The sequence below is a fragment of the Sprattus sprattus genome (assembly GCF_963457725.1).
Source record: "Sprattus sprattus genome assembly, chromosome: 1".
Lineage (NCBI taxonomy): Eukaryota > Metazoa > Chordata > Actinopteri > Clupeiformes > Clupeidae > Sprattus > Sprattus sprattus.
Window position 1 is genome coordinate 31,783,937 of NC_137920.1, and position 23,372 is coordinate 31,807,308.

Here is a 23,372-nt window from a genome sequence, read left to right on the forward strand (position 1 = left end):
ACCTATGGCAAATATAATGAGCAGGCTTTGTAATCTCAGCCTTTTGGGTCGGGTTTTGTCCTCAATTCAACTTCTGTGCGCACTGCTGCATGAAACCACAGTACACATTGATTAGGAGGTGATTTGGTGCTCCCTTGCAGGATATTTGCATGCAAGATCAATGGTCCAACTCTGGCAGAGGATTACTTTCCACTGCTAATGGGGCTACTGTGCAAGCAGCTATGTGTACCTAGTTTATTCATGTTTAACCTGGGAATGGCTACTGGATCCAAAAAATCTGTACAAAAAGATTACAATCATTAAAAATCAGCTGTACCTGACAATGATGCAGAGCCCCAAATAAATATATCAAACAAGCAGTGATGAGTAGTCTTAAGTAGAGAAAACATCTGGGGTGTGTGTTGGGAGGGAGGTCTACTATACCTTCATTTCTGACGAATATCTGCTGTGCAGGTAAGGACGTTCACTGAATACTTATGAGAAGTTATTAGCATTTTGCTATAGCAAAACTAACTCTGTAGCTCGAAGTCCTATAGTAAATATCAGAAGTATGTGAGGGGGGGAAAACAGAAGGTGGAGATGAGGCAAGCGACAGGTGACTTGTACGTGTAAACATACCAGCCCGTTCATGATTGTAAGGCCTACTAGTTTGTATGGAGTGCCCCTTCGCAACATGAGCGGACACTGATAAACTGATAATAAGACAAGACCCAACAAAATTTGCTCAGAATTCACCATTTACTGAGATCTCTTGTGTGGGTTTGGAGAGTTGATGGTGAGTCCATTTCTAGTGCTGGCATATTAATCATTAGTTAGGAGTTTTTAAGACAACTTCAATTTCTGACACACCCTTTCCTCGTGCTTCACACTGACAGTTGATTTTTTTTTTCTCTTTAGGCAACATATCACAACATCATTTGTCTAGTTACCAACAATTTCAGTAAAACCAACTCTTTATAAAACAAACGTGAAAAAAAAAAAAGAATAAAACTCCCTTTAATATGCACTGGATCAGTTTTCAAGTAACTTCCTTTTCTAACATATGTTGGTAACAAAACAATACTGTATACAAACACAAAAATGCTACATTAATGTAAACAAGATATAAAAATGATTCTCATGGTAATAAAACTGGTATATTTGCTTTTCGAATTCCTTTTTTTTCTGGTGTAGTTTCTTAATCCATTTTTGTTAACCGATCAAGTTGACAGACACAATTGACTTCAAACAAATATGGCAACATAACATTCAAACACTTACGTCCATTAAATGAGATTAGTGGTTTTGGTGTTGACGGAGACATGAGATGTCGGCTCTGTTTGACAGACATGCATTTTTGCCACTGCAATTCAATGATTTTTCCCTTGCACATTTTCAAGATCACCTTTGGGTTTTCATCCATTTGAACTCGAGGCTCGAGTAGGGTTGTATACCACTGTTGTTCCACTGCAAGTAGTTTTTTTTGCGGCAAACGGTCACAAGATTTGACCCGTCTCGTCTCGTGTGCTGTATCTTCCTTTTTTTGTCCTCAGAGTGCTATTTTAAGAGTGTGTTGGGGTATTATATTTAAGAAAACAAAAAAAAAAACATCCAAAATAGAATGAGCGCATGGACAGACACCAAAATAAAATAAAAAGGTTGCTGATAATAACAGGATACTTGAAGCCTAGACCCACTTTCAAGGCATTAGTGAGAAGGTGCTGGCGTCAAAAGTAAAACATGTCTGGAGACAAGGAAAGAGAGGGGGAGGGCATGTTGTGTGGGAGATAGGGCAGGGGCAATGGAGTCACTTGTTTTTTTTTTCTTTTTTCTTTTCTTTTCTTGAAATGTCATTCTGCACAGTTTCCCATCCATCCCTTGTACCTGACAAAGAGGTTGCAGAGTCGCTGGGTGAAAGTACGACAGTCTCGGCTTTTTTGCGGTGGGGTGGGGTGGAGTTGAAGCTTTGCTATTAGAGTCAGTCCAGCGGTCAACTGCCCCTCACCTGTTATCCCTTGTGGTGTTTTCAAGAAGGGGTGGGGGTTGTGGCGGTAACAGCCTTGCTCCTGTGTCTATGTGCTATATGCCTCTAGGAGACCGAAATGAAAGGGGTTCGGGGGCAAGATGAGAGAGAAAGACGCAGAAATATAAACACAGAGCAGAGATACAGAGAGAGAGAGAAAGACAGAGACAGAAGGGGAGAAGAGAGAGGGATAGAGAGAGAGAGAGAGAGAGTGGAGGTCTACAAAAGTACTGTAAGTAAGTCAACTGCAGGTCTCTGGGTGGGTGAGTGTAGTGTTGGAGGGAAGGACGTCTAGTAGAGGATGTTGGACATGAACTCATAGAACCGTTTGGAGTACTGTTCCGGGTTCACGGTGGAGATCTCAGCGCCAGCCTGCGGGAGACGGAGATTTACAGCTCAGTGGGGTGGCACGACAGAAGAGGTCAGGTGAGGTCAGCTGGTGAATCATGGTGCCACTAATGCCAGTGTCAGGTTTGAGAGCTCTTCAAGAATATGCCTTCACTCTAACACATATATAGAAACACTAAAGACAGGATTGGTCACAAGCACCACGCTACCATATTCATAACTTCCTACTTTGTGTGGCCAGCCCTATCCCACAGGCGTCTAATATTATGGACCTTATCAAGCCATTCAATAGGCTGATAAGTGCTTAGAGGTTGTTGATATTTGAGCTCAACAGCCAATCAAATTACACCTGTCACTTCCATGCTCCTAATGGAGAAACTGGATAAGAATCGCATCTTTAATCTTTTTTAATCAAATTGAATCGATTGCCAAACAAAATGACTCATTGTAGACCCAGTCTGTTGAATTACTTCTTCATACATGTTTCACATGTATCAACACATTGTTGGCTATCAAGCTGTCCATTCTAGACTGCTCTATGAATATGTTCTTCCTCCAGTTCCTTTTTGATTGGGTGTAGACATTCACTTTGCAAGCAAATCATGTGGAGTAATCAGGCCATGAACTGATATTTCACAGTGCTTTTATGGCTCTTTGCTATTTATATTCTTTCCCAGTCATAACTTTTGCCTTGCTAACCTGCCAAGAGTCCAAGTTTGCGTGCGGTGGCTATGACTATCTCAGCAAAGCCCCTTCAAACTGGCTTTGTAAAGTAATGGGGAGAAATTGTTGGCAATCTGTGCTACTGTCGGCAGTTATTGTATTAATTTGCATTTGACATTCACTAATGAAAAAATGAACGGGGCACTGCTGGACCCCCCTAAAAGGCCACTACTGGATTTACCCTATGGCAACCGTGGACTTCTTTTGCACTCTCTGAGTTGGTTAATCTACTGCAGTTGCCAACGGAAACACCTGGAAATCTCTCTGGGTAATGAATGCGGCGCAGTGCGGTGCAACTCACCCCATGTTTCACAGTTTTGGCAGCATGTGCAGCTTTCTTCTTCGCATCATAGTGGGTGAGGATGTCAATGATGGCCATGAAGTACACTTCTTTCTTCACGACACCTGGCACGAGAGAGAGGAGAAACTGAGGTATGTTCTTTTGGACAGGTGCTGGACAGTCTTTCCAAACTGAGTGTGTGAGTGAGTGAGTGTGTGTGTAAGTGAGTGAGTGAGTGAGTGTGTGTGAGTGTGTGTGAGTGAGTGAGTGAGTGAGTGAGTGAGTGTGTGAATGAGTGTGTGAGTGTGTGAATGAGTGAGTGAGTGAGTGAGTGAGTGAGTGAGTGAGTGAGTGAGTGAGTGAGTGAGTGAGTGAGTGAGTGAGTGAGTGAGTGAGTGAGTGAGTGAGTGAGTGAGTGAGTGAGTGAGTGAGTGTGTGTGTGTGTGAGTGAGTGAGTGAGCGAGTGAGTGAGTGAGTGAGTGAGTGTGTGAGTGAGTGAGTGAGTGAGTGAGTGAGTGAGTGTGTGTGTGAGTGAGTGAGTGAGTTTATGCCCCTGTGAACACTTCCTGCAGCCGGCCTGTCCCCTGTTCTCTGCTCACCATCATGACTCCTGATGGCGTACACGTCCACTGACGGGTCGAACTCGCCGGGCCCGAAGAAGCCGGCGAAGTTGAGCAGGTTTCCTGGGCTGTCGGGCGGGGTGCCGAACGAGCCGGTCATGGGCCCGCCGTCGGCATCGTAGTCATCGTCGTCACCAGTGCCCTCCACGTCCATCTCCTCCTGCTCTGCCCGGTCCACATCATGGATGCCCACCAGCAGGCTGTAGTCCATGATCTTCAACGTGGCTAGGAACTAGGGAGAGAGAGAGAGAGAGAGAGAGAGAGAGAGAGAGAGTCAGTGGGTTAGGATACACAATGAGAAGAACACAAAGATGTAGTGGGTATGAATATGCTTGACTTAAATGAAAGGGAAAAAATAAGTCAGTACACAGAAAAACAAGGAGTAGGAGGAGGAGAAGGGTGCAGAGGTGTATGAATATACTTGTTTTTAAACATGAAAGAGATAAAAACAGAGTCAAAGATGCACAGAGAGATGGAGGACGAATATGAGTAAACCTACCTCTACGTCACGTTTTAACTTGTCTAGGAATAACTTCTTGTTGTCATCTCCAATCTGGAGCTTCTGGCCTTCGTTCAGAAAGTCGTTGTCTTTGAAAGTTGGAAGGTCCTTTGCCTGAGAAGAAATCGGTTCATTGAATAAAGTGAAATCAATTAAAATACTTTACGTATAATTACGTATCATATCTCAAATTTTTAGGTAAAGATATAGTAAGACAATTATTAGACTTCACATGAAAGGTCAGACACAACAATCAAATACAACTTATCAATAGGATTTTCAGTTTGACCAATTTTGGCTGACAGTTTCTGTGCATGTTCTGGTATGCAGGATTGCTGGAGTAAAAGCTTACTTTTTCCTTGTCGCTGGCTTCCCTGGACACTGTAGACCCCTAAAACATACAAGGGGTCAAGGACACAATTTAGCTGACAGGCAAGTATTTTTTAATAATGTAGCGACAAAGGATCAGGGTGGCAGAATACATGTAGTGCAACACCAACACCTACAAGAGCATCTCATCCTACAAAGTCAGTGGTTACCATTAAATGATGTCCAACTACCACACTCTCTATAAATTAACTCCTGAATGTATCTTACTCATTTGACACAACTACCCCAAGAATTAGAAAGGATTAGAGTTAAAAAAAAAAACACAAGTCAACACCAATGCCGACAGAAGCAATGTAATCTCTGAAGGGTATGACAGCAATATGATGCATTGTTACAAAAGATGAAAAAAATAAAAGAAATATGCTAGGTCAAACAAACTCATTACTGCTTAGCCATAAAATGGGTCTTTGTGGAGTCGATCAGAAAATCGAAGAAGTCAAATAACATCTAGTAGATAACTAATTCACTACACGTTTGGATGAAACAGAACATTTGTGTGACACCAATTCTGAGGCATTAAGTGTAGGTGCACGCGTAAGAGTGACGTGTATTTGGTATAATTGTATTGATTACCCAAAAAACACCAATAAAAAGTGTTAAACAAGAGTGAAGTGTATTGCCCCGTGTCGGCCCCCTGTGGTGTTGTCGGTGGCTGGGCTTTCGACGTACCTTCAGGTCGTATTTGCGATGCACGGTGAGCCGGTGACTGAAGACGTTGCGCGTCACCACCATGTACGTCTCGACGCCGTCGACCGTTAGCCGGTACATCCCTAAGAACTGCGGGAGCAACGTGCTGCCGTGGCACTCCACGATAAACTGTGAGCATCCAGAAGAGACGAGAACCAGTGAGGAAAATACCACACATATTGACACGCATATTGCCTGAATTTTTTACATATTCATAATATAAATATACTTATATATTATTATAATTATATTGTCGCATACACGGGTCAGAAAGATATGCTGAATCCACACAACCCATCTGAATAATGTGTTTGGAGGGAGGTTCCTGAATTGTTTAGATATGATTATATAAACGTTATTATAAATGCCTATTGTAAATATATCTTCCTATATTTGCAGTAATCATTTTTATAGAGTCTCTCCTCTAAATGCAATTGATAGGCTACTAAGCAGAGGCAGTCATCGATTGTCTCTCACCTGGTGGTACTTCTTAAGTATGTTGTGCATCTCGGCAATGTCCTCGCTGGAGACGGTCTTGATGACAAAGTGGCGGTCGTATGTGGACAGGAAGCGGTTTCCGAAGCGGCCCTGTGAGTCACTGTTGAGGGGAGCACTCCTCGTCAACGAGTTCTGCACCAATCAGAGAGAGAGAGGGAAATCAGAGGCAGTCGAGTGAGAAAAAAAGGCAGAAGGAAGGACAGGAGAGAGAAAAAGAAGAAGTGAGTGGATGGATGGATGACAAGATGAATAACAGATGTAAAATGAGGCAGAGCTAGAGGTGAGGAGCTAAATCACTGCTGCACTCACTGCTTTGTTGAGGTAATAAATCACTGGTTAAAAAAAAGCCTGGCCAAGATCCAGTAGTGAGTGAGTGGCTTGAATTCCTGAAAGGCCCTCGAGATCATACCCAATGCGTCTCACAAAAACACCAGACACATCTCATCTCACCTGGTAGTCTTGGTCATCGATGCCGAAGCGTTCCCTCAGATTACGGAACACCATGGGGCAGTATTCCTTGAACTTGAAGCGGCTAGGCAGGTTTTCCCTGCAGGAGAAAGAAATGTGGCGAAGATAAATAGATATTCAGATCCACGCCGTTTCTTTAGACAGGGTTCTTATGGTCCAGAGGACATGTCTACATAAGTGTACATGTGAGTGACTTGTATCTTTCAACATACTTGTTAAATAGATGGTTGTCCACTTTGATCTTACTGTAGGCTTTAAAATCGTCAGGCATTAGCATGACTGGGACAGGCACGTTACTCAGCTCGTTGATCTGCAACACAGGCGCAGAGATGGAGAAATGGGTGAATTGATTCAGTGGATAATACAGACACAAACACACACACTTTCAATGGTTGACTGCATGTAGGCACATTGTGCTCAGTGTGAACCTGACTACAATGAAGCCAGGTCCATTTTTAGAAGCCGTTATTTTCCTAACCAGTCATTACATTTGAGATAAAAACTTTAATTGTGTTTGCTAGGAGAGTGGGCAGAGATTCAGGGAAGAATAAATAAACATGAGAAAGACCCAATGTATGACCTGTGTATCAGCTCCAGCTTAGAGGAAACCATAGCTACAAAAAGATCCACTTCAAACAGAGATGTTAGTAACACCAGCCCAAGCATCAGACTGTAGTACCACACCTTACAAATTTCAAACTGGCAGAACAAATTTCCCTCCCTACTGATGAGTTTGAGACAGAATAGAAACAAACACGAAAAAAAATATATCTTCAAATACAAATGCTTCCTACCCTTTGCAAGCTTCAAGATGACTTTTTTTGACAAAGTTATTTAGAGGGTGATCAACGACGGCGTGACAGCACCGGGCTCAGCTTTTCCTGTTTGATTTTAAATGCCTGAGCTGAGGCCGAGTGGCAGGCAGTGGCAACAATAATTATGGAAGCCATTATTTAGGCTGCAGCTGAGCAGGCTGTCTGATCTACGTAACTCAAATGGAGAAGTGCTGAAGCGCCCCTTCATCTGCTTCCATTTGATTTATGGAGCAGGTCAGAACAAGAGTCTGTTCAGGATCTTAGCACAAGTCTTCCTAGTTTGACTGACTGGGAACCCTTCATCATGTTGTGGAAGTTATAATGAAAATAGGCTATTCATAGGCAATGCTTTCTATCAAAGCATGCATAAGTCTGAAATAAATGTGGCCTACTTCTAATTCTGTCCATTTTGCTTCTAGGGGACATTGGAAAGAAGATGTAATTTTAATATAGCCCAGTCCTATTCAATTCCTGGAACAAGAGAAAGAAGAATGCTTATGTGATTTTAATATATTTTGTTAATGACATAGCATTTAAAGAGATGGAACCAGCTCATTCATTTTAAGGGTTTCCTGTCGGATGATTAGCGAGACACTCAGGGGCAAAACAAATTACTTCAGAAGTGAGCAATACATAAAGTGAGTGAGCTGTTTCATTATTAGGTGAATGGTGATGCCCTCAGGTCCTGTCAGTTATTAAAACAGTAAAACAGCCTAATTGTAGACATGACAGGGTGTTAGTATCTCTCTCATATTGACTTTTGCCTGCAGAACCATCTTACATTTTGACAGCAAGGTTTGTTAAGTGCCAATCACAGCATTGTGTATTCAAAAGTAGTTTAGCATTCCAGGCGCTGGTTGTAGTGCCTGGCCAACCCGGTTGTGCAACTATTATCAGAGTTAGACCAGAAGGGAGTACACTGCTTGAGTCGTGCACGGGGTACTAAATGTTTAGTCTAGGCTCCCACCGCTCCACCGAGCGCTTTCTATACGGTCCCTTATAACGAGCATTCTGCAATCACTAAATAAATGCACATCTTGCACACCTAAGGTTGCTGGTGTAGTTTTACATACGCTCAAATGTAGTATCATGTAATGTATGAATTACGTAGAATAACGTATTGCAAACAGCCAAAAACAGCGCTAAAATCAGTGCAGAGCATTATCAACAGTAGACAATAAACAAATCGGGTCACACCCCTTCCAACACAACCCAGGAAGGCATGCGACACACCACTACTTCTGATGTAGCCGGAGACCGTAGCAATGAAATGCCAGGCGTTAAGTCGTGCAAGTCGCGCTTGCAAGACATTTCCAATGCCCTTGCCAACCAAAAGTATTTATATATCCGTCTAGGCTGACACCTAAGCCGCTAGCTTCTTATTCGAGAAGTGGCTGTTTCGAAGCACTGACGTGTAACTTGTGTGTGCTATTAGTTCAGAAGTGATGGCTCAGTTCAAAGACACTGACTTCAACGTGAGCTAGTGTAAGCACACATATCGAACCTCAAAAGTTTCTCAACACAGTAGCTACGTAATGTAATAACAGAATTACGTTTCATGAATGCTGTTAAGATATCCATATTACGTCTAATGTTTGCAATTTCAACATTATATTCATTAGTAACATTAGCTTACAATTAGCTGCCAACTAGTATCTAGCTGTCTAGTCCCTGACTAGCAAACGTTAGCAAGAATGAATGTAGGAATGAAAGATGCAAGTTAGCGGTCGTTATTTACCGTATGGTTGACACCCCACATTAGAACGCTGAGAATAGGCTCGCTTGCACGAAACAGTTTTACTTTCTGTCCAATAAAATGTTTCTTTTTCGTCTTCGTTTTGCTGGCGCTCACCGGCCCTGTGCTTGTACAATTGGATGACATGTCTCTTCAAGTGAATATTAGGCAACGCAGACAGCAAGGAAGCTAGCAAGCTAGCCAGCTAATCTGTAGGTACACGAAATGTACAGCAAAATTGAAGATGACAGGTACTTGGCTATCTATAAGTGCATTATCGGATATGCACGTTGTCCCAACAGCAATTTCTTGGAGAAATAGATGGTTTCCGAAGAAAAATAACGGGATTGCATTTTGCGCCGTCACCACCCTTTCTCTGCTGCAGGCCACGGATCAGTCCGGAGCGGCGCACAGACCAGCTGGCATAGATAGCTAGCGTAGTTAGCTAGCCGGCCATCTAACCAACGTTACAGGCAGGCTTGACTTCAGCCACGGTTGAGTCTTCGCACGCAAATAAGCCACCACAGAACAAAACACCTATTCTCCGGTGCAGTCCCAAACAAAACAAAAAAGAAAAGGTTTTATTATAAGTTTAATAATCTCATTTTGATGAGCTTCATATAGTTGTCACCAGCTCCGGGATCTCCCCAAGATGGCGTCTACGGTACATTCTGCGCTGAAGCGCACCTACAACTGGTGGACAGTAGAACTGCCGTGTCTGTTGCTCATTGCGTGCATTATTCACACCCGGCTTCAGATGCGCCAAATCAATCACCTACCAAGGAGGGTGGGGTCACATTTTGGGTTTAGGGAAAGTAATCAAAATTAAATCTGATAGATTTATTCCATTTGACTGTATAATCCGAGACAAGAAATTAAAAACTTTTAACCAGTATTTGCAGCATTTGTTTAGAATTTGTGGCGAATGGCCTTCTTTGTTTAAAATAATTATTCACTTTGACGTTTTCAAGTAAGCTACAAATCCATTTTTATAGTGAAACATATTCAATCCCATTTCTATAAGGTAAACTGTCTCCATCTTTATTATTTACATACGTCTATGGACATGGTAAAGGGGATGTCGTGACGATGGAAACAATACCACGTGACTAGACTGGGCAGGTCGTCTTGTAGATGAGCGTAAGAAAGAACAGTGTATTCTGGCGCCGCTGCAGAAATAATCACAAAGGATAGCCCCATGCTTCAGGCTCATTTGTCTCAAGAAAGTGCATTTTTCATGCCAAAGCAGGTAGGAGGTTGTGGTTATGCGTTTTCGTTATTTGTTGCGGGTTAGACATAATCCTGCACAAATACAAAATCCGTGGGCTTGCTCATAGGGTCCAGCTACTTTCTCTCTTTTAGGAACCAATACGACTAGCCAGCTAGTGAAGTTTAAGATGGCCGCGTTGGATTCAGTTATTCCATCACATCTCTCTTTTGTTTCATATAGCTGTTGTGTCGTGACAGTGCTAACGCAAACCTGATTTCGCAATCTTTTGCGTTTGTGAAATTAAAACGTAGAACGGTTGTCCTCTCTCCGTATGTTGGTTAGCTACCTAGCTAACGCGTCAGCTTAGCCTCCTGTATTGATGGTTAAATGACATACAGTTTTTGTCAGTCTTAATGGGAAAACAAAACATGTTAATTTTTCCGTAAATTTTTTAAACTCCAACATGTAATATAAAGGAGCAATCGTGGTTGTGGATACTTTATCTAGACTGTATGGCTACATTGTCTCTGTGTTATCCTCATGTCCATTGTATGTTATTTCTAATATGACACCTTTTTTCGCCCATTCCAGATTCTACCGGCAGGATAACATGCATAAAACCAAAAGAATCAAAATTACGGATTTAAATCCAAACCTCATTTGTCCACTCTGTGTGGGATATTTCATCGATGCCACCACCATTGTAGAATGCCTGCACTCCTGTAAGTCTGTTTGACCCAAACTGACACACTTGGTCGGCTGCATTGTTATGATTTTCAGTGGATCACTTTCAGTGTTTACATTCGTACCAACACAGATCTTTAGCTCACTGGTGTTTTTCAGATTATATCCAGTGTTAATACACTATTTTCTCCCGTGAGGTCAGTGTAGGCTATGCATAACGCTTCATAGCTAAATGTCACAAAACGGATGGAGACTCGTGGTTATATTTTAAGTGCTCCAGTGTAAGGACTTGATTGTAAACAGCGTTAAGGACCAATACGATGTATGACTCAAGTTATGCTCTTTGTGCAGACTGCAAGAGTTGTATTGTTTCTTTCCTGGAGAGGAACAACTACTGTCCACAGTGCGAAGGGCAAGGACAGAAAACACCCACACAGCTCAGCATAAGGTTGGTGATAATACCAGGATCTTCCTTTGAATTTATGTATTGCATGTGGGCGTAACAAATTCCTGTCTACGTTGATATTCATATGAATGCTTTGTAATTAGTGTATCGTTAGCATGTGCGTTTCTGTGGTGTGAACCTATGGACCACATCATAAGATTTCGGTTGCACTCAATGCTGCACTGTGTAGGACAAAGAAATCTTTCTGTCATTCTCTCAGGGGAGTTATGAACAGGCAGGCTAAATTGGTTAATTGGTGTCATGCTCAGTTCATCTTTCCCTGCGTTAGCTGTTCACCATATTGTGTCAGTATAGTATTGGTAACCTACATATTTTTAACATGTGTGGATATGTATGGCTCTATGCAGGCCAGATCAAGCCCTCCAGGACATAGTCTACAAGCTTGTTCCAGGTCTATTTAAAGGTGAGGCTATACGTTTGTTTCTTTTTGAGCCCCATTATCTTGTGGATACATCCTACACATGTGTGTATATGTGCACACCTGTGGGGATTGCGAACTTGTCAAGTTGTTTAAAATAGGTGCTGATGTTGAAGGAGAACTCACTGACATGGATGTTTCTCAAATGATTAGAGATGGGAAATTAGCTTAATTACATTTCATGTTGTGCCAGTCTTGTGTTTACAGATAGGCAATTGCATTTTGTTTTCCCTGCAAAGCTTACCTTTGATGTAGATGTGTTTAAGTAAAGACAGACGAGTTGCCATTCATCATCAGACGCACGTGCGTAAACCTGTCTCTTACACATCTCCAATTTCTCTCTCTCTCTCTTTCTCTCTCTCTTTTCACTGCAGATGAGATGAAAAGAAGGCGAGACTTCTATGCAGGACACCCAGCTGCAAATGGTTAGCACACACCCCACTCTATCATATTCTGGTGAAAAGTTCAGTGTCATCCTATATCGAGTCTATTGAAGCCTGACCAATATAGACATACAAAACAGACAGTACACATGTAGGAATTTGTGGGAAGTTGGAGTGGGAATGATTCGTGGGTCGAATGAGTTTAAACTTGGTCTTCATAGGCATTGACCTGATTATAAAGGTTTAAAATCACAATGCAGTGCCGATTTGAACAGTGATGGTGACTAGCGCTATTGTGAAGATATAAGTGGGCCCTTTTCCCATCAATTTTCAACATTCAGTGCCACTCTGTGAACGAGTGGCTTTAAAACTTTTATACTCATGACCAAAGTTCCAGTCAGATCTAGCCCCACGAGACTACGCTGTGTCAGGATAGATTTCAGCTCATGCAAATGTTAAAAAGAAACATACGTCTTTGACCATTAAATTGTGTCTTCCAAGACATTCCTCATGAAGGAAACATGTGTTCACTCGCAAGACAACAATGGAGTCTGACAGATCTTGATTGTTCCTACATTATTTATGTTTCAAAACCAGTGCTGGCAAACAGGAATGTGAACTTGTTAACTTGTTGGAGTCTTTTCATCTTAAGCCATGGCTGTCATTCAAGCCATCCCATGTGTTTTGTTTGTGTGTGTGTGTGTGTATGTGTTTTGTGTGTGTGTCCCAGGATTAGACACCCTGAATGGGGAGCGTGGGGGAGTAAGGGAACAGGAGAGGAGCATCATCGCAGAGGATGAGATAATCAGCCTCTCCATACAGTTCCATGGGAAAAGCGGGTATGAAAAGTGTTGAAATGAGCTCTAAATGGCTAGCCAGATAATCACTGCTACACTGCCTGTGGTCTGTACGGTTCCATGAAGATCAGACAGCTTCAGAGATGAGGACTACACTCAGATTTTGGGTTGTAAACATTTGTGTTTGGTTGTAGCGTAAAAAAAAACACTTTTAATTAGTTATTGTAGCTGTGTTAAATGTATTTTAAATGTGTAAATGAGGATTCCCATGGTTTATTCGTTCATTTGTCTTTTCATTCATTTTTTTAGCAATGACCTCAAAACACCAGATACAAAAGACTCAGATGGAGAAATGGTAAGAATATTATTTCTTCTACACAATCTTCCAATGAACTTGCAGAAACTACGATTAAGCAGTTTATCTGAACACAAAGTAAAAACGCACTGTATCCATTATTCAGCATGCTTGTTTAAATATGAAACTAATTATTAATCTGTCATAGATGGTTTAGGTTGGTCTGACATTTAGTCTCTTCCCTTTTCTCTTAGACCAACAGCAAACGTTTCCTGCGTTGCCCAGCAGCCATGACGGTCACCCATCTAGTCAAGTTCCTGAGAAGCAAAATGGATATTCCCAGCACTTACAGGGTAACCTATGAGCTACTAATCTCATCATCTCCACCCCCTACATCCATACCACCTCTTGTCCAGGTCTATACAGGGGTTATGGGGTTGTTCTAACTCTGCCGTTATGGCTAGCTTTTAATTTTGTTGTCAATTACAAAAATGTCTTGGGTCACCCCATCATAACAGGCAAGGGCTTGATTGTGAGGTGGTCCATGCCTGTAATGCCTCTGCCATGCTGTGCAAATGCAAAGGATTGTCTGCAGTTTGTGATGTTGGGCCTTTAAGCAACTGTTGGGAGAAATGAGGAAAGATGAGTTCCTGTTGTGGTAGTAGATGGTAACAATCCAGTTTAAAGTACATAGTTTGTCTGTGCGCTTTGTACGTGATTCAAATGCTTTTAACAACCTTTCTTACAGGTGAAACGCTCATATGAAGTACCTCACTGTGTTTTTTAATCTATGGTTTAATTAATTATTTCCGTCATGAACACTGATGTAGAGGAAAGAAATTATACATGCAGGTAGAACTGCAGTGTTGCAAACCATCAGCGTGTGACCTATTAAGTGTCTTGTTTAAAATATTGAATTGTGAAGAGACTTCACGTGAAGAGAGAGGCCCTGAAAAGCATTTAACAGCCTGTACTTAATGAATGGTATTCATCCATGTCGAAGCTTAACGATCCAGTCAATGTTGATGGCATCTCTCCTAAATAGGATTTCTTGAGTTCTTGTTTATGGGTAATTGAAATGCAATTAAAAAAAATTAGCTTTAATTAAGTGGCCTCTCTAACTGAAGCGAGTCATCGTGTGGGTTATATTGCTGCTGTTTTCCAGTATAATTTTCACCGTTGCAGCCGTTTGAATGATGAATTAATTTGTTTCCCAGGGCAGACTGTAATACGGTCATAACGGTCTGTAGCAGGCAAGAGTTTGGGCTGTTTGGCCTTACACTGATGTATTTCTCCTCTCCTGCTCTATTAGATTGAAGTTTTGTATGAAGATGAGCTCCTAAAAGACTATTACACACTAATGGACATTGCCTACATCTACACGTGGAGACAAGTAAGACATCTCTCAACCTCTGAATAATTACTGCAAAATCATGGTGTACTAAACATTCTGTCAGCCTGCACGAGGTGTGTTCATTTGTAGATGCCATTGTCTAAATTGTCCTCCTAATCCAAGTTGCCCTCTGACTGAGGTTCATGGTCAGTGTTGAGACCGTTGCTGTGAATTATATTTATTATAGTTATTTTGTGTTGTGTTTTTCTCATACTAACCACCCCCCCCCCCCACAGAATGGTCCCCTCCCTCTGCAGTACCGTGTCCAGCCCACCTGCAAGCGCCACCGTCCCTCCAGCTCTTCCGTCCTGTCCCCTCTCCCTCTCGCCCACTCAGACGGCGTCTCCGAGAGCGACTCGCTGAGTGACAAGCCTCTCAGTCCACCAGCCACTCCCCCGGGGCAGTCGTCCCTTCCGACCCCGGCCCAGTCAAACCCCAGTCCTGCTCACAACAGCGCTCAGGTGCGCCCCCTAGCCAACTCAGCCAGGAACAACAACAACAACCAGAAGAACTGCAGCCATGGACCAGCCGGAGATGTGTAACTACCGGATGTGTAATTACCACAAATTGACCGAACCCTTTGCCCATCTGAACTGAGACCCGGGCTTAGATCGGTGGGAAGTGGCTCAAGACTGACTGCTTTAAAAGAGAACTTGCATAAACAAGACTGAATCAACTGCCTGCTTTATTGACAGTAATTGCATAGACCGGCCGAATCCCTTTTTGTATACAGACTGTATATACATGTATATATTGCTGTATGATACAATGAATCTTATGTATCAAAATGGTATGAGTGTGAAAAGGGCACATGTATTGCGGGACTTGAGTGCCCTGACTTGTCTTCACTGCACACAGTTAGGGAAAAGTGTTCATAAATGTGAATTTACAATACCATCAATCCCACATCCATTGCAGACAGAGTATCTACTCAAAATGCCATGCGTTATTATTTTATTTGGAGCATTGAGAAGATGTATTCTTATTTATCCCATATACTCCGTGGTGACGAGAGCAGTCACTCTGGGTTGTTGTTTTTTAAACACTATAAATGCACTACAATTAGAATGTAATCGTAATGCTTCGCACATGAAAGGCAGCTGAATTTGTGAAATTGTACTTTTTGTAGTCAACAGACAGCTCAAAGCTCTTTACAATAACACCATTTAAAAACAACCTGTACAGTACTTAAAACCGGAGTGATAATGTTACAAACATGGCCAAAAGCACTTGACAAAGTGAAGCATTCAAGTTTAAAAAAAGAAAAAAAAATACACCCCCTCAACATAATGAGGGGACTGAACTGTAATACTGTACATTGCTATCAATTATATGTACCAAACAAAAATTATTCTGTATTTATTTTATAGCACTGCATGTTACAATGTATGTTCTTTAAGGCAGTAAAACACCTGAATTTTGCTTCTTTGTGTTTTTTTGGTGAAGGAATGCAGCTCATTCATGGAGGTAGGTCACGGTCCACTGCCTGTCTCTGACTGGAGACGTTCACACAGTGTTAGGACGGATCAGACAACTTGCATGCACTTCCCCAATACTCGTGTACTTAACACAGATCCTTATTATGGAGATCCAGAGGGCTGTACTGACCACAGATCAGCTCTTGCGCCACCCTGTGAGGCCCCTGGTGGGTGTAGAGAGTGAAACCTGACTCCTGGGTATGCCTTTGGAGTAGGCAATGTAGACAGCCATAGTAGCACTCCAAACATGATTTCACCACCCAGTTCATTTCTAGTATCCTAGTTGATGTCAGTTTAATGTCAAACTGAGGCATTCAAAACACCCAATATTAATATTGGCACTGAGACATGGCCCACTCTTTGGTGTTCTAAGAGAATACCATGCTTTCACAAACAAAAGCAGATGATCCTGAGCAAATGCTGATAAATACACTCATTTATACTATCCATTGAATTATTATCAATTGGAGCAATTTATATGCAGTAAATTGATTATATAAAAAACAAGAACGCTATGTTCAATCACCACCATGTTTTTAAATTAACATACTAAACTAACTGGCATTTTCTTCAGGAGGACTTTTCTGGTAGGATGAACTCTTTGATTGAGCGGAAGATGACTTTGAAGTGGGTGCCGTCGCAGTAAGGCGGGTTGGCCGTGCGCTTGCAGCCACAGAGCATGGCCGTGGTGTCCTTCTCCGGGACGAAGCGCAGAGGGGGGAGGTCGGGGGCAAGTTTCTTGTGGGCACCGTCACAGAAAGGCTGGGGTTGAGAGAGGAGTAGAACACATGTGACGTGATGTACAAAGGAGATACCAGAAAAGAAAAGCCCCTCTTAGGCGGCCAGTCATACCATGTTGACAACACAATACCTAAGAGATTCCAACCAATCAACAATGTTGTTTCAGGATCACTAAAGGGTGAGTTGTATTTCATTGGCTGTTGAGATATCAACGATCTTTCACCAAGAATGAGCACCTTTAGCACTGCAGTGGATGAGTGAATTGCAATCGACTCACCTGCTTCTTGCTGTGGCCACATGCACACCAGGAGTGGCGTTTGCCCCCCGTCAGCTTCACGCGGTAGGGCAGCTTAGAGGCCACGGCTGGCTTTGACTTCTGGCTGCAGAGCTGGGTATGAACATGTAAAAAATGTGTTTTAAAAAGGGCAACGTGTTAACAAAAGGCAATCAGCTTAATATAATTAATATCAAAACACTGTTAATGACTTAAGAATGTATTAATTTTCCTATTGTTAGTTTATCAATCTGAGGCTGACACTTTTCCTTCACAGATTTCACTGTGTATGAAACCTGACACATGACAGTGCATGACAAATCACTTCTCCTGATCAATTCTAGGTGGTGTATGTAGGTTTTTCAGGTCTGGATAATATTTTATGAATACCTTCACATTAGGACACGATAGTAACCATGATATAGCCTAGACTTTAGGCTGATTTTTGTAATAATGTATACCGGAGATGTTTTCAGGCAAATGAATGACTTGGCACAGCTGAGATCAAATTCATTTTGAGAGTTTGGGACCACAGGATAGTAAACAAACACGTTTCATACATTAATATAGCCAAAAGGAGTCTAACATTCAGAAGGATACACACTTGTACAGGTCATAGACTAAAAGTAGCCTGCTTGCAATCAGAGTGCAAATACAGGTTCATATTAGTCTAAAGGTCAGGCAAGTGAGATTATTATATCAATGAAGACCAAAGGCTATGGACGAATAAGTCATCCTTTTACCATGCCCACGCTATTAAGGGTGCTTAAGGGTGTGACCAAACAGGCAAAGTAATTTGTCTGGGACGACCTGGCATAATAATAACTTGTACCTCAGGGGCTCAGTGGGATGAAGGACACGTTTTTACCACAGAAACTCTTAAAGTAATCATTTTAAAGGAGTATTTGAGGTCTGCGCCATAAATACATTGAGGAACAGGCTTTTAGTTTGTAATGTTTCTAGTTTAAGACCAACCAACAAACCAACTAGTTCGAGTTTGTAACTCTCCCCACCACACACAACCATGCACGCAAAACTGATGTGAGATATGCAGTCTTGGGGAGGCAGACAACTCAGCTACTCACCGAGCAGTAGTGTAGTCTCAAGTTAGTCGAACAAGTTTACCAATCCAAATAAAGCTGTATGCGTCTAGGTAAGCTTACTTACTCTTGCTGCAGTGAGGCATACCATCCAGGGCCGTATAGGGAGACATCTTTTTGATTGAACAAGAACATTCATTGTCTTAGTAGACTGTATGGTCAGGTTATCTTCAATGCCCGTCAAATGACCGTACTGTCAAATCAGTGCACTTCCTTGGATGTTTCTGTTATTCCGCACTTAAAAACCCAGATTTAATGTGTAGATTCCTTCGATTAATGTATCGCGTGTTGCTGTCCTTTACAACAAATTAGGTTTCCCTTGTAGGCTAAAATACCTTCTAAGACACCGCTGACTGAATGTTTACATTCATTACACTGAAAGTCATAGCAGCTGCGACTGCTTCCGGTATACGAGTCCTGGCCCCTGCACTAGAGCTAAGAGGCTATATGGGGATAGGCACAGCTCTTCGTTCGAATTCTCCCCAGTAGCCAATGAAAACCGAGAATTTATTCTACCAAGTGAAGCAAACATGCTTTCCTCCAAAACGGTAAAAATAAAATAAGCTAATAATAATTAAGAAATAATTAGAACCAGTCTGTCAACTTCGATTTTATCCACTGATCTTTCAATGAAGACTATCAACAGTAAGTATTGGCTACCTCTATGCATTAAATGTATCTCAAGATTTTGTGTGTAACTCAACACTCACAATATATATGCTTTTCTCTAAAAACACAGGTGAATTTTGGAGATGCATTTGAAAGATGACAAGAGCCCAAAAGGATTTTAGGATGCCAAGTGGGCTCATTTTCAGGTAAGCACTGAGCGTAAGAAAAGGTTAGCTAATTTGAACTAATTTCTCACTGCTACTAGTAAGGATGGGCATTTTGAGTAATTTCAACATTCAAGTACTCACATTCATATATATATATATATATTTCATTTTGTTATAATAAATGGATAGTCAAATTTCACCAGCGTGAGACACTCTCCTCTCTCTGTCGCTCTTCCTCTGGATCTTTTCCTCTGTACTCTGCTTCGTGGACTAGGACCAGGACCCTCTTGTACCACTAGGACCTACACTCTCCCTCTTCCTCCTCTCTCTGTTACACTATCTCTAGTTCGTCCTCTCCGCCCTCTGCCTCTTGTATCAGCAGCATCTGACCACTGGCTTCACTTGACACTGGTGAGGGCACTTCATAACTGAGTTCTGCATTAGGAAGAACAGTAGGCTACTTCTCCGAAATAGATGTGAAATGTTTTATACAATATCTGTAAAATGTAGTAATATGTTATCGGGGCCTGGATAAAAGTAAATAACTCCAGTGTGGAGCCTTTTTTTGGAGCAGTGGGCTTGATTCAGGAAAACAGGCTTAACTTTGGCTACATAGCTAGCCATGTATCTCGCTAACACCGACAGATTATTTCAAAAATCCATACGAGCTGGTTTATAATGTGCAAATAATAGAAACTGCAAATGTAAACATTAGCTGCTCTACTTATAGAGTAGGACTCATCGCTTGCCATTGTCGAGGTTTAATGTCGGTACAGTGTCCTCAACCTGGCAACCCGTGCGAGCAGTCTGGGGAGGAGGTGGAGGGGGGAGACAATGCTCTCCAATGCAGTACTGATTTTAAAGGCTTGGTGTCAGTACTTCATATTGCTTCTTTAAAACCGACCAACAGCATTGTTGAGTAATCCCTTTGAACTGAATGCATCAGATGAGATTACTATGAATGTAAGAAGGTGGCAATGTTGCCATGGGTTCTGGACAGTGAGCAGTTTTACAAGGAATAAACCTATAATGCTTCTCCTGTTAAACCCAACACCCCTCTTCCATCTGAAATCAAGGGTGTTTCTCAAAGTCAAGGATGCTTCCTTGGAGTCCTTCAAAATCGGGTCGTTCAGAGGCTAAGCAAGACCCCTAGCATTCAGAGAACAAAAAATGGAACAGTCCAGTGTACAGGTGTGCTTCAGTGAAAAGCCTCCAAATTCTGCAGTCATCAAGGATCCTTCCTTGACTTTGAGAAACACCCCACATCCCGTCCCTAGAACAGTGGCAAGTGGCTCAAGACTGACTGCTTTGAAATAGAACTTGCATAAACGAGACAAACAACTGCCTGCTTTATTGACAGTAATTGCATAGATCGGCCATATCCCTTTTTGTATACAGACTGTATATACATGTCTATATTGCTGTATGAATCTTATGTATCAAAATGGTATGTGTGAAATTGACTGAAAATACACTGTGGTGACAAGAGCAGTCACTCCCCATTGAATGCCCTACAATTAGACCGTTATCGTGATGCTTTGTGCATAAAAGGTAGCTGAAAAAAGTACTATTTACACAGTGCTGCTTTGAAGTCAATGGAAGGCTCCAAGCTCTATACATCTGCATCATTAAAAACAACTTACACAGTACAGTATTGAAAACCTGAGACACAAACATGTCACTAACGGCCTACAGATTTAACTAATAAAAGCACTTGGCAAAGTGAAGCATTCAAGTTAAAAAAAACCTCATAACATAACGAGTGGACTGAGCAGTAATACATACAATGCTATCAATTTTACGAATCAATTCAGTAAAATGTTGCTGGTGAAGGAATGCAGGCTCATTCATGGAGGTAGGTCACGGTCCACTGCCTGTCTCTGACTGGAGACGTTCACACAGTGTTAGGACGGATCAGACAACTTGCATGCACTTCCCCAATACTCGTGTACTTAACACAGATCCTTATTATGGAGATCCAGAGGGCTGTACTGACCACAGATCAGCTCTTACGCCACCCTGTGAGGCCCTTGGTGGATGTAGGGAGTGAAACCTGACTCCTGGGTATGCCTTTGGAGTAGGCAATCTAGACAGCCATAGTAGCACTCCAAACATGATTTCACCACCCAGTTAATTTCTAGTATCCTAGTAAGTGCCAATTATAAATTCTTTGCTGGTTTACTGTTTCCATTAAATGTGAAATGTATACTTTTATAGGAAAATCCCAATAGTATTGATACAAAACGACCTATTCTTTGGTGTTCTAGGAGAAAACGGTGCTTTCACAAACAAAAGCCGATGATCCTGAGAAAATGCTGATAAATACACTCATCTATACTATCCATTGATATATTATTAATAATAATAATACAATTTATATTCAATAAATGCATTATATAAAAATAAGAATGATATGTCTGTTCAATCACAACCATGTTTTGAATTAACATACTAAACTACATGGCATTTACTTCAGGACGTCTTTCTTGGCAGGATGAACTCTTTGATGGAGCGGAAGATGACTTTGAAGTGGGTGCCGTCGCAGTAGGGCGGGTTGGCCGTGTACTTGCAGCCACAGAGCATGGCCGTGGTGTCCTTCTCCGGGGCGAAGCGCAGAGGGGGTAGGTCGGGAGCAAGTTTCTTGTGGGCGCCGTCACAGAAAGGCTGGTGTTGAAAGAGGAATAGAACAGTGTGACATGATTTACAGAGGACATACCAGGCGATTCCAGGTGGTCAGTCAGGCCACTATGACGGCACAATAATCTGATGAAGAGATGCCACTACTGTGGTGTAGGACATTTATCATTGCAGTTAAACTGTAAATTAGCATACAAATGTTTTCATGAAAATACATGCAGACATATTAGAGGGACAACTATCACAACTCGTGACAGCAGAAGTGTTATTAAGGAATCTTGTATCCAAGACAGAAGACATTTCACATTTATTTACTTCTCTGAAGCTAGGGCAGGTGATTCTGGGAAAATCAACAAGAGTAAGAAACATTTAGTGTACAACAGAGAAAATTCCACCCCTTCTTTCAGACCCCTCCAAAGCCACTCCCCCAAAACACATGAACGCTCACTGCCCGACTGCTGCCTAAAGCTACCAGAGCACCTGTCCACAAGAGTGGAGACGAGCGCAGAGAGTCTGTCATCGCTAATGTATCTACTCAACGTCTCATTCACATTTCTCATTCTCACAACTACAAAAACACACAAATAAGCTACGAGCACGAGCAGTGAATTACACTATCAGATACTCTCTTCATGGCTGATTTAGATTTGGTCATACTGGATTCTTGCAAATGGCATTACGAGGGAACAGGAACTGTTTTTTTCCACCGATTATCTGTCTCATGTACTACTGTCAGGACACAGTGACATTTGTAGCAAATATGGCAAAAGTTCTTTTTTGTTAGATTACCTCCAGCAACTTTAATCCACTACAAAAAATATTTAAGGTATTTAAGGTATTTTGCAGACACTTTTGTCCGTTTAGGAATGCTTATATTTTCATATAAAAGGTGTAGTCCTCTATTATAATCCGATACACTTTTTGTGAGATTCAATGAATATCTTTAAATGGGAACAAAAAACTAAAAGTCGTTTGGACATAGCAATATATTATTCCAGCCAATTAACAATGTTGCTTCAGGATCACTAAAGAGTGAGGCGTATTTGATTGCCTGTTGAGTTCAGATATCAATAAACTTTCGCCAAAATTGAGCACCTTAAGCACTGCAGTGGATGTGTGTTATGCATTCGACTCACCTGTTTCTTGCTGTGGCCACATGCACACCAGGAGTGGCGTTTGCCCCCCGTCAGCTTCACGCGGTAGGGTAGCTTAGAGGCCACGGCTGGCTTTGACTTCTGGCTGCAGAGCTGGGTGTGAAACATGACAAATGTATTTCAAAGAGGGCCACGTGAAGAAGAAGGCACTATAATGGGTATACTATATAACTATATAAGGACCAAGTCCTGTTTTCCTACTGGTGGCTTATCAATCCGAGTTCACTGTCTATGAAACCTGACACATGACAGTGCATGACAAATCACTTCTAGAGCAATTCTAGGTGGTGTCTGCACAACCAAACTGACAGGTTTACGGCAAATGCAAACTGCACTGGGGTAAGTGATGTGTACCATGACTTTTTGTTTAGTTTTCATTGGCTTCCTTTACATTTCCTGGATAGGAGAAAAAACCCAGCAATCAAACAAATCAACGTGCTTCAGTGTAAGACTTTAGTTAATACGTCATATATAGCAGAACTACACATGGAGACCCTGAAG

General features: G+C 41.8%; 3 protein-coding genes across 3 annotated transcripts; 1 reads left to right on the forward strand and 2 right to left on the reverse strand.

Annotated features, from left to right (window-relative positions):
- Positions 1 to 761: 761 nt before the first annotated feature.
- LOC308365743 (phosphatidylinositol 5-phosphate 4-kinase type-2 beta-like) lies at positions 762 to 9,711 on the reverse strand. The gene is made up of 10 exons (XM_080839305.1): positions 9,069 to 9,711; positions 6,728 to 6,825; positions 6,498 to 6,594; positions 6,027 to 6,179; positions 5,532 to 5,678; positions 4,825 to 4,863; positions 4,473 to 4,586; positions 3,953 to 4,205; positions 3,375 to 3,478; positions 762 to 2,374 (listed from the first exon to the last, which is right to left on the reverse strand). Exons 1-10 carry the CDS (start codon positions 9,210 to 9,212, stop codon positions 2,294 to 2,296), a joined length of 1,230 nt encoding a protein of 409 aa, XP_080695431.1. The 5' UTR covers positions 9,213 to 9,711; the 3' UTR covers positions 762 to 2,293.
- Positions 9,712 to 10,203: 492 nt separating this feature from the next.
- Positions 10,204 to 15,280, forward strand: LOC308362462 (polycomb group RING finger protein 2-like). Its single transcript, XM_080835129.1, has 10 exons — positions 10,204 to 10,314; positions 10,867 to 10,997; positions 11,311 to 11,407; positions 11,773 to 11,828; positions 12,218 to 12,268; positions 12,957 to 13,065; positions 13,333 to 13,378; positions 13,573 to 13,671; positions 14,631 to 14,711; positions 14,948 to 15,280. Exons 2-10 carry the CDS (start codon positions 10,886 to 10,888, stop codon positions 15,251 to 15,253), a joined length of 957 nt encoding a protein of 318 aa, XP_080691255.1. The 5' UTR covers positions 10,204 to 10,314; positions 10,867 to 10,885; the 3' UTR covers positions 15,254 to 15,280.
- Positions 15,281 to 16,728: 1,448 nt separating this feature from the next.
- Positions 16,729 to 18,610, reverse strand: LOC308362470 (uncharacterized protein). The gene is made up of 3 exons (XM_080835141.1): positions 18,372 to 18,610; positions 17,208 to 17,318; positions 16,729 to 16,951 (listed from the first exon to the last, which is right to left on the reverse strand). The coding sequence occupies exons 1-3, from the start codon at positions 18,441 to 18,443 to the stop codon at positions 16,760 to 16,762; spliced, it is 375 nt and encodes a 124-aa protein (XP_080691267.1). The 5' UTR covers positions 18,444 to 18,610; the 3' UTR covers positions 16,729 to 16,759.
- Between the last annotated feature and the right edge of the window lie 4,762 nt (positions 18,611 to 23,372).

Coding starts and splice junctions, on each gene's coding strand:
- LOC308365743 (XM_080839305.1), bottom strand. CDS start 9,212: ATGTCATCCAATTGTACAAGCACAGGGCCGGTGAGCGCCAGCAAAACG. Junction 6,826..9,068: donor TGTGGGGTGTCAACCATACG/GTAAATAACGAC, acceptor CCTGTGTTGCAG/ATCAACGAGCTGAGTAACGT. Junction 4,587..4,824: donor AAGCCAGCGACAAGGAAAAA/GTAAGCTTTTAC, acceptor ATTTCTTCTCAG/GCAAAGGACCTTCCAACTTT.
- LOC308362462 (XM_080835129.1), top strand. CDS start 10,886: ATGCATAAAACCAAAAGAATCAAAATTACGGATTTAAATCCAAACCTC. Junction 11,829..12,217: donor TGTTCCAGGTCTATTTAAAG/GTGAGGCTATAC, acceptor TTTTCACTGCAG/ATGAGATGAAAAGAAGGCGA. Junction 13,672..14,630: donor ATATTCCCAGCACTTACAGG/GTAACCTATGAG, acceptor CTGCTCTATTAG/ATTGAAGTTTTGTATGAAGA.
- LOC308362470 (XM_080835141.1), bottom strand. CDS start 18,443: ATGAATGTTCTTGTTCAATCAAAAAGATGTCTCCCTATACGGCCCTGG. Junction 17,319..18,371: donor TATGCCTCACTGCAGCAAGA/GTAAGTAAGCTT, acceptor GTTCATACCCAG/CTCTGCAGCCAGAAGTCAAA. Junction 16,952..17,207: donor GTGGCCACAGCAAGAAGCAG/GTGAGTCGATTG, acceptor TCTCAACCCCAG/CCTTTCTGTGACGGTGCCCA.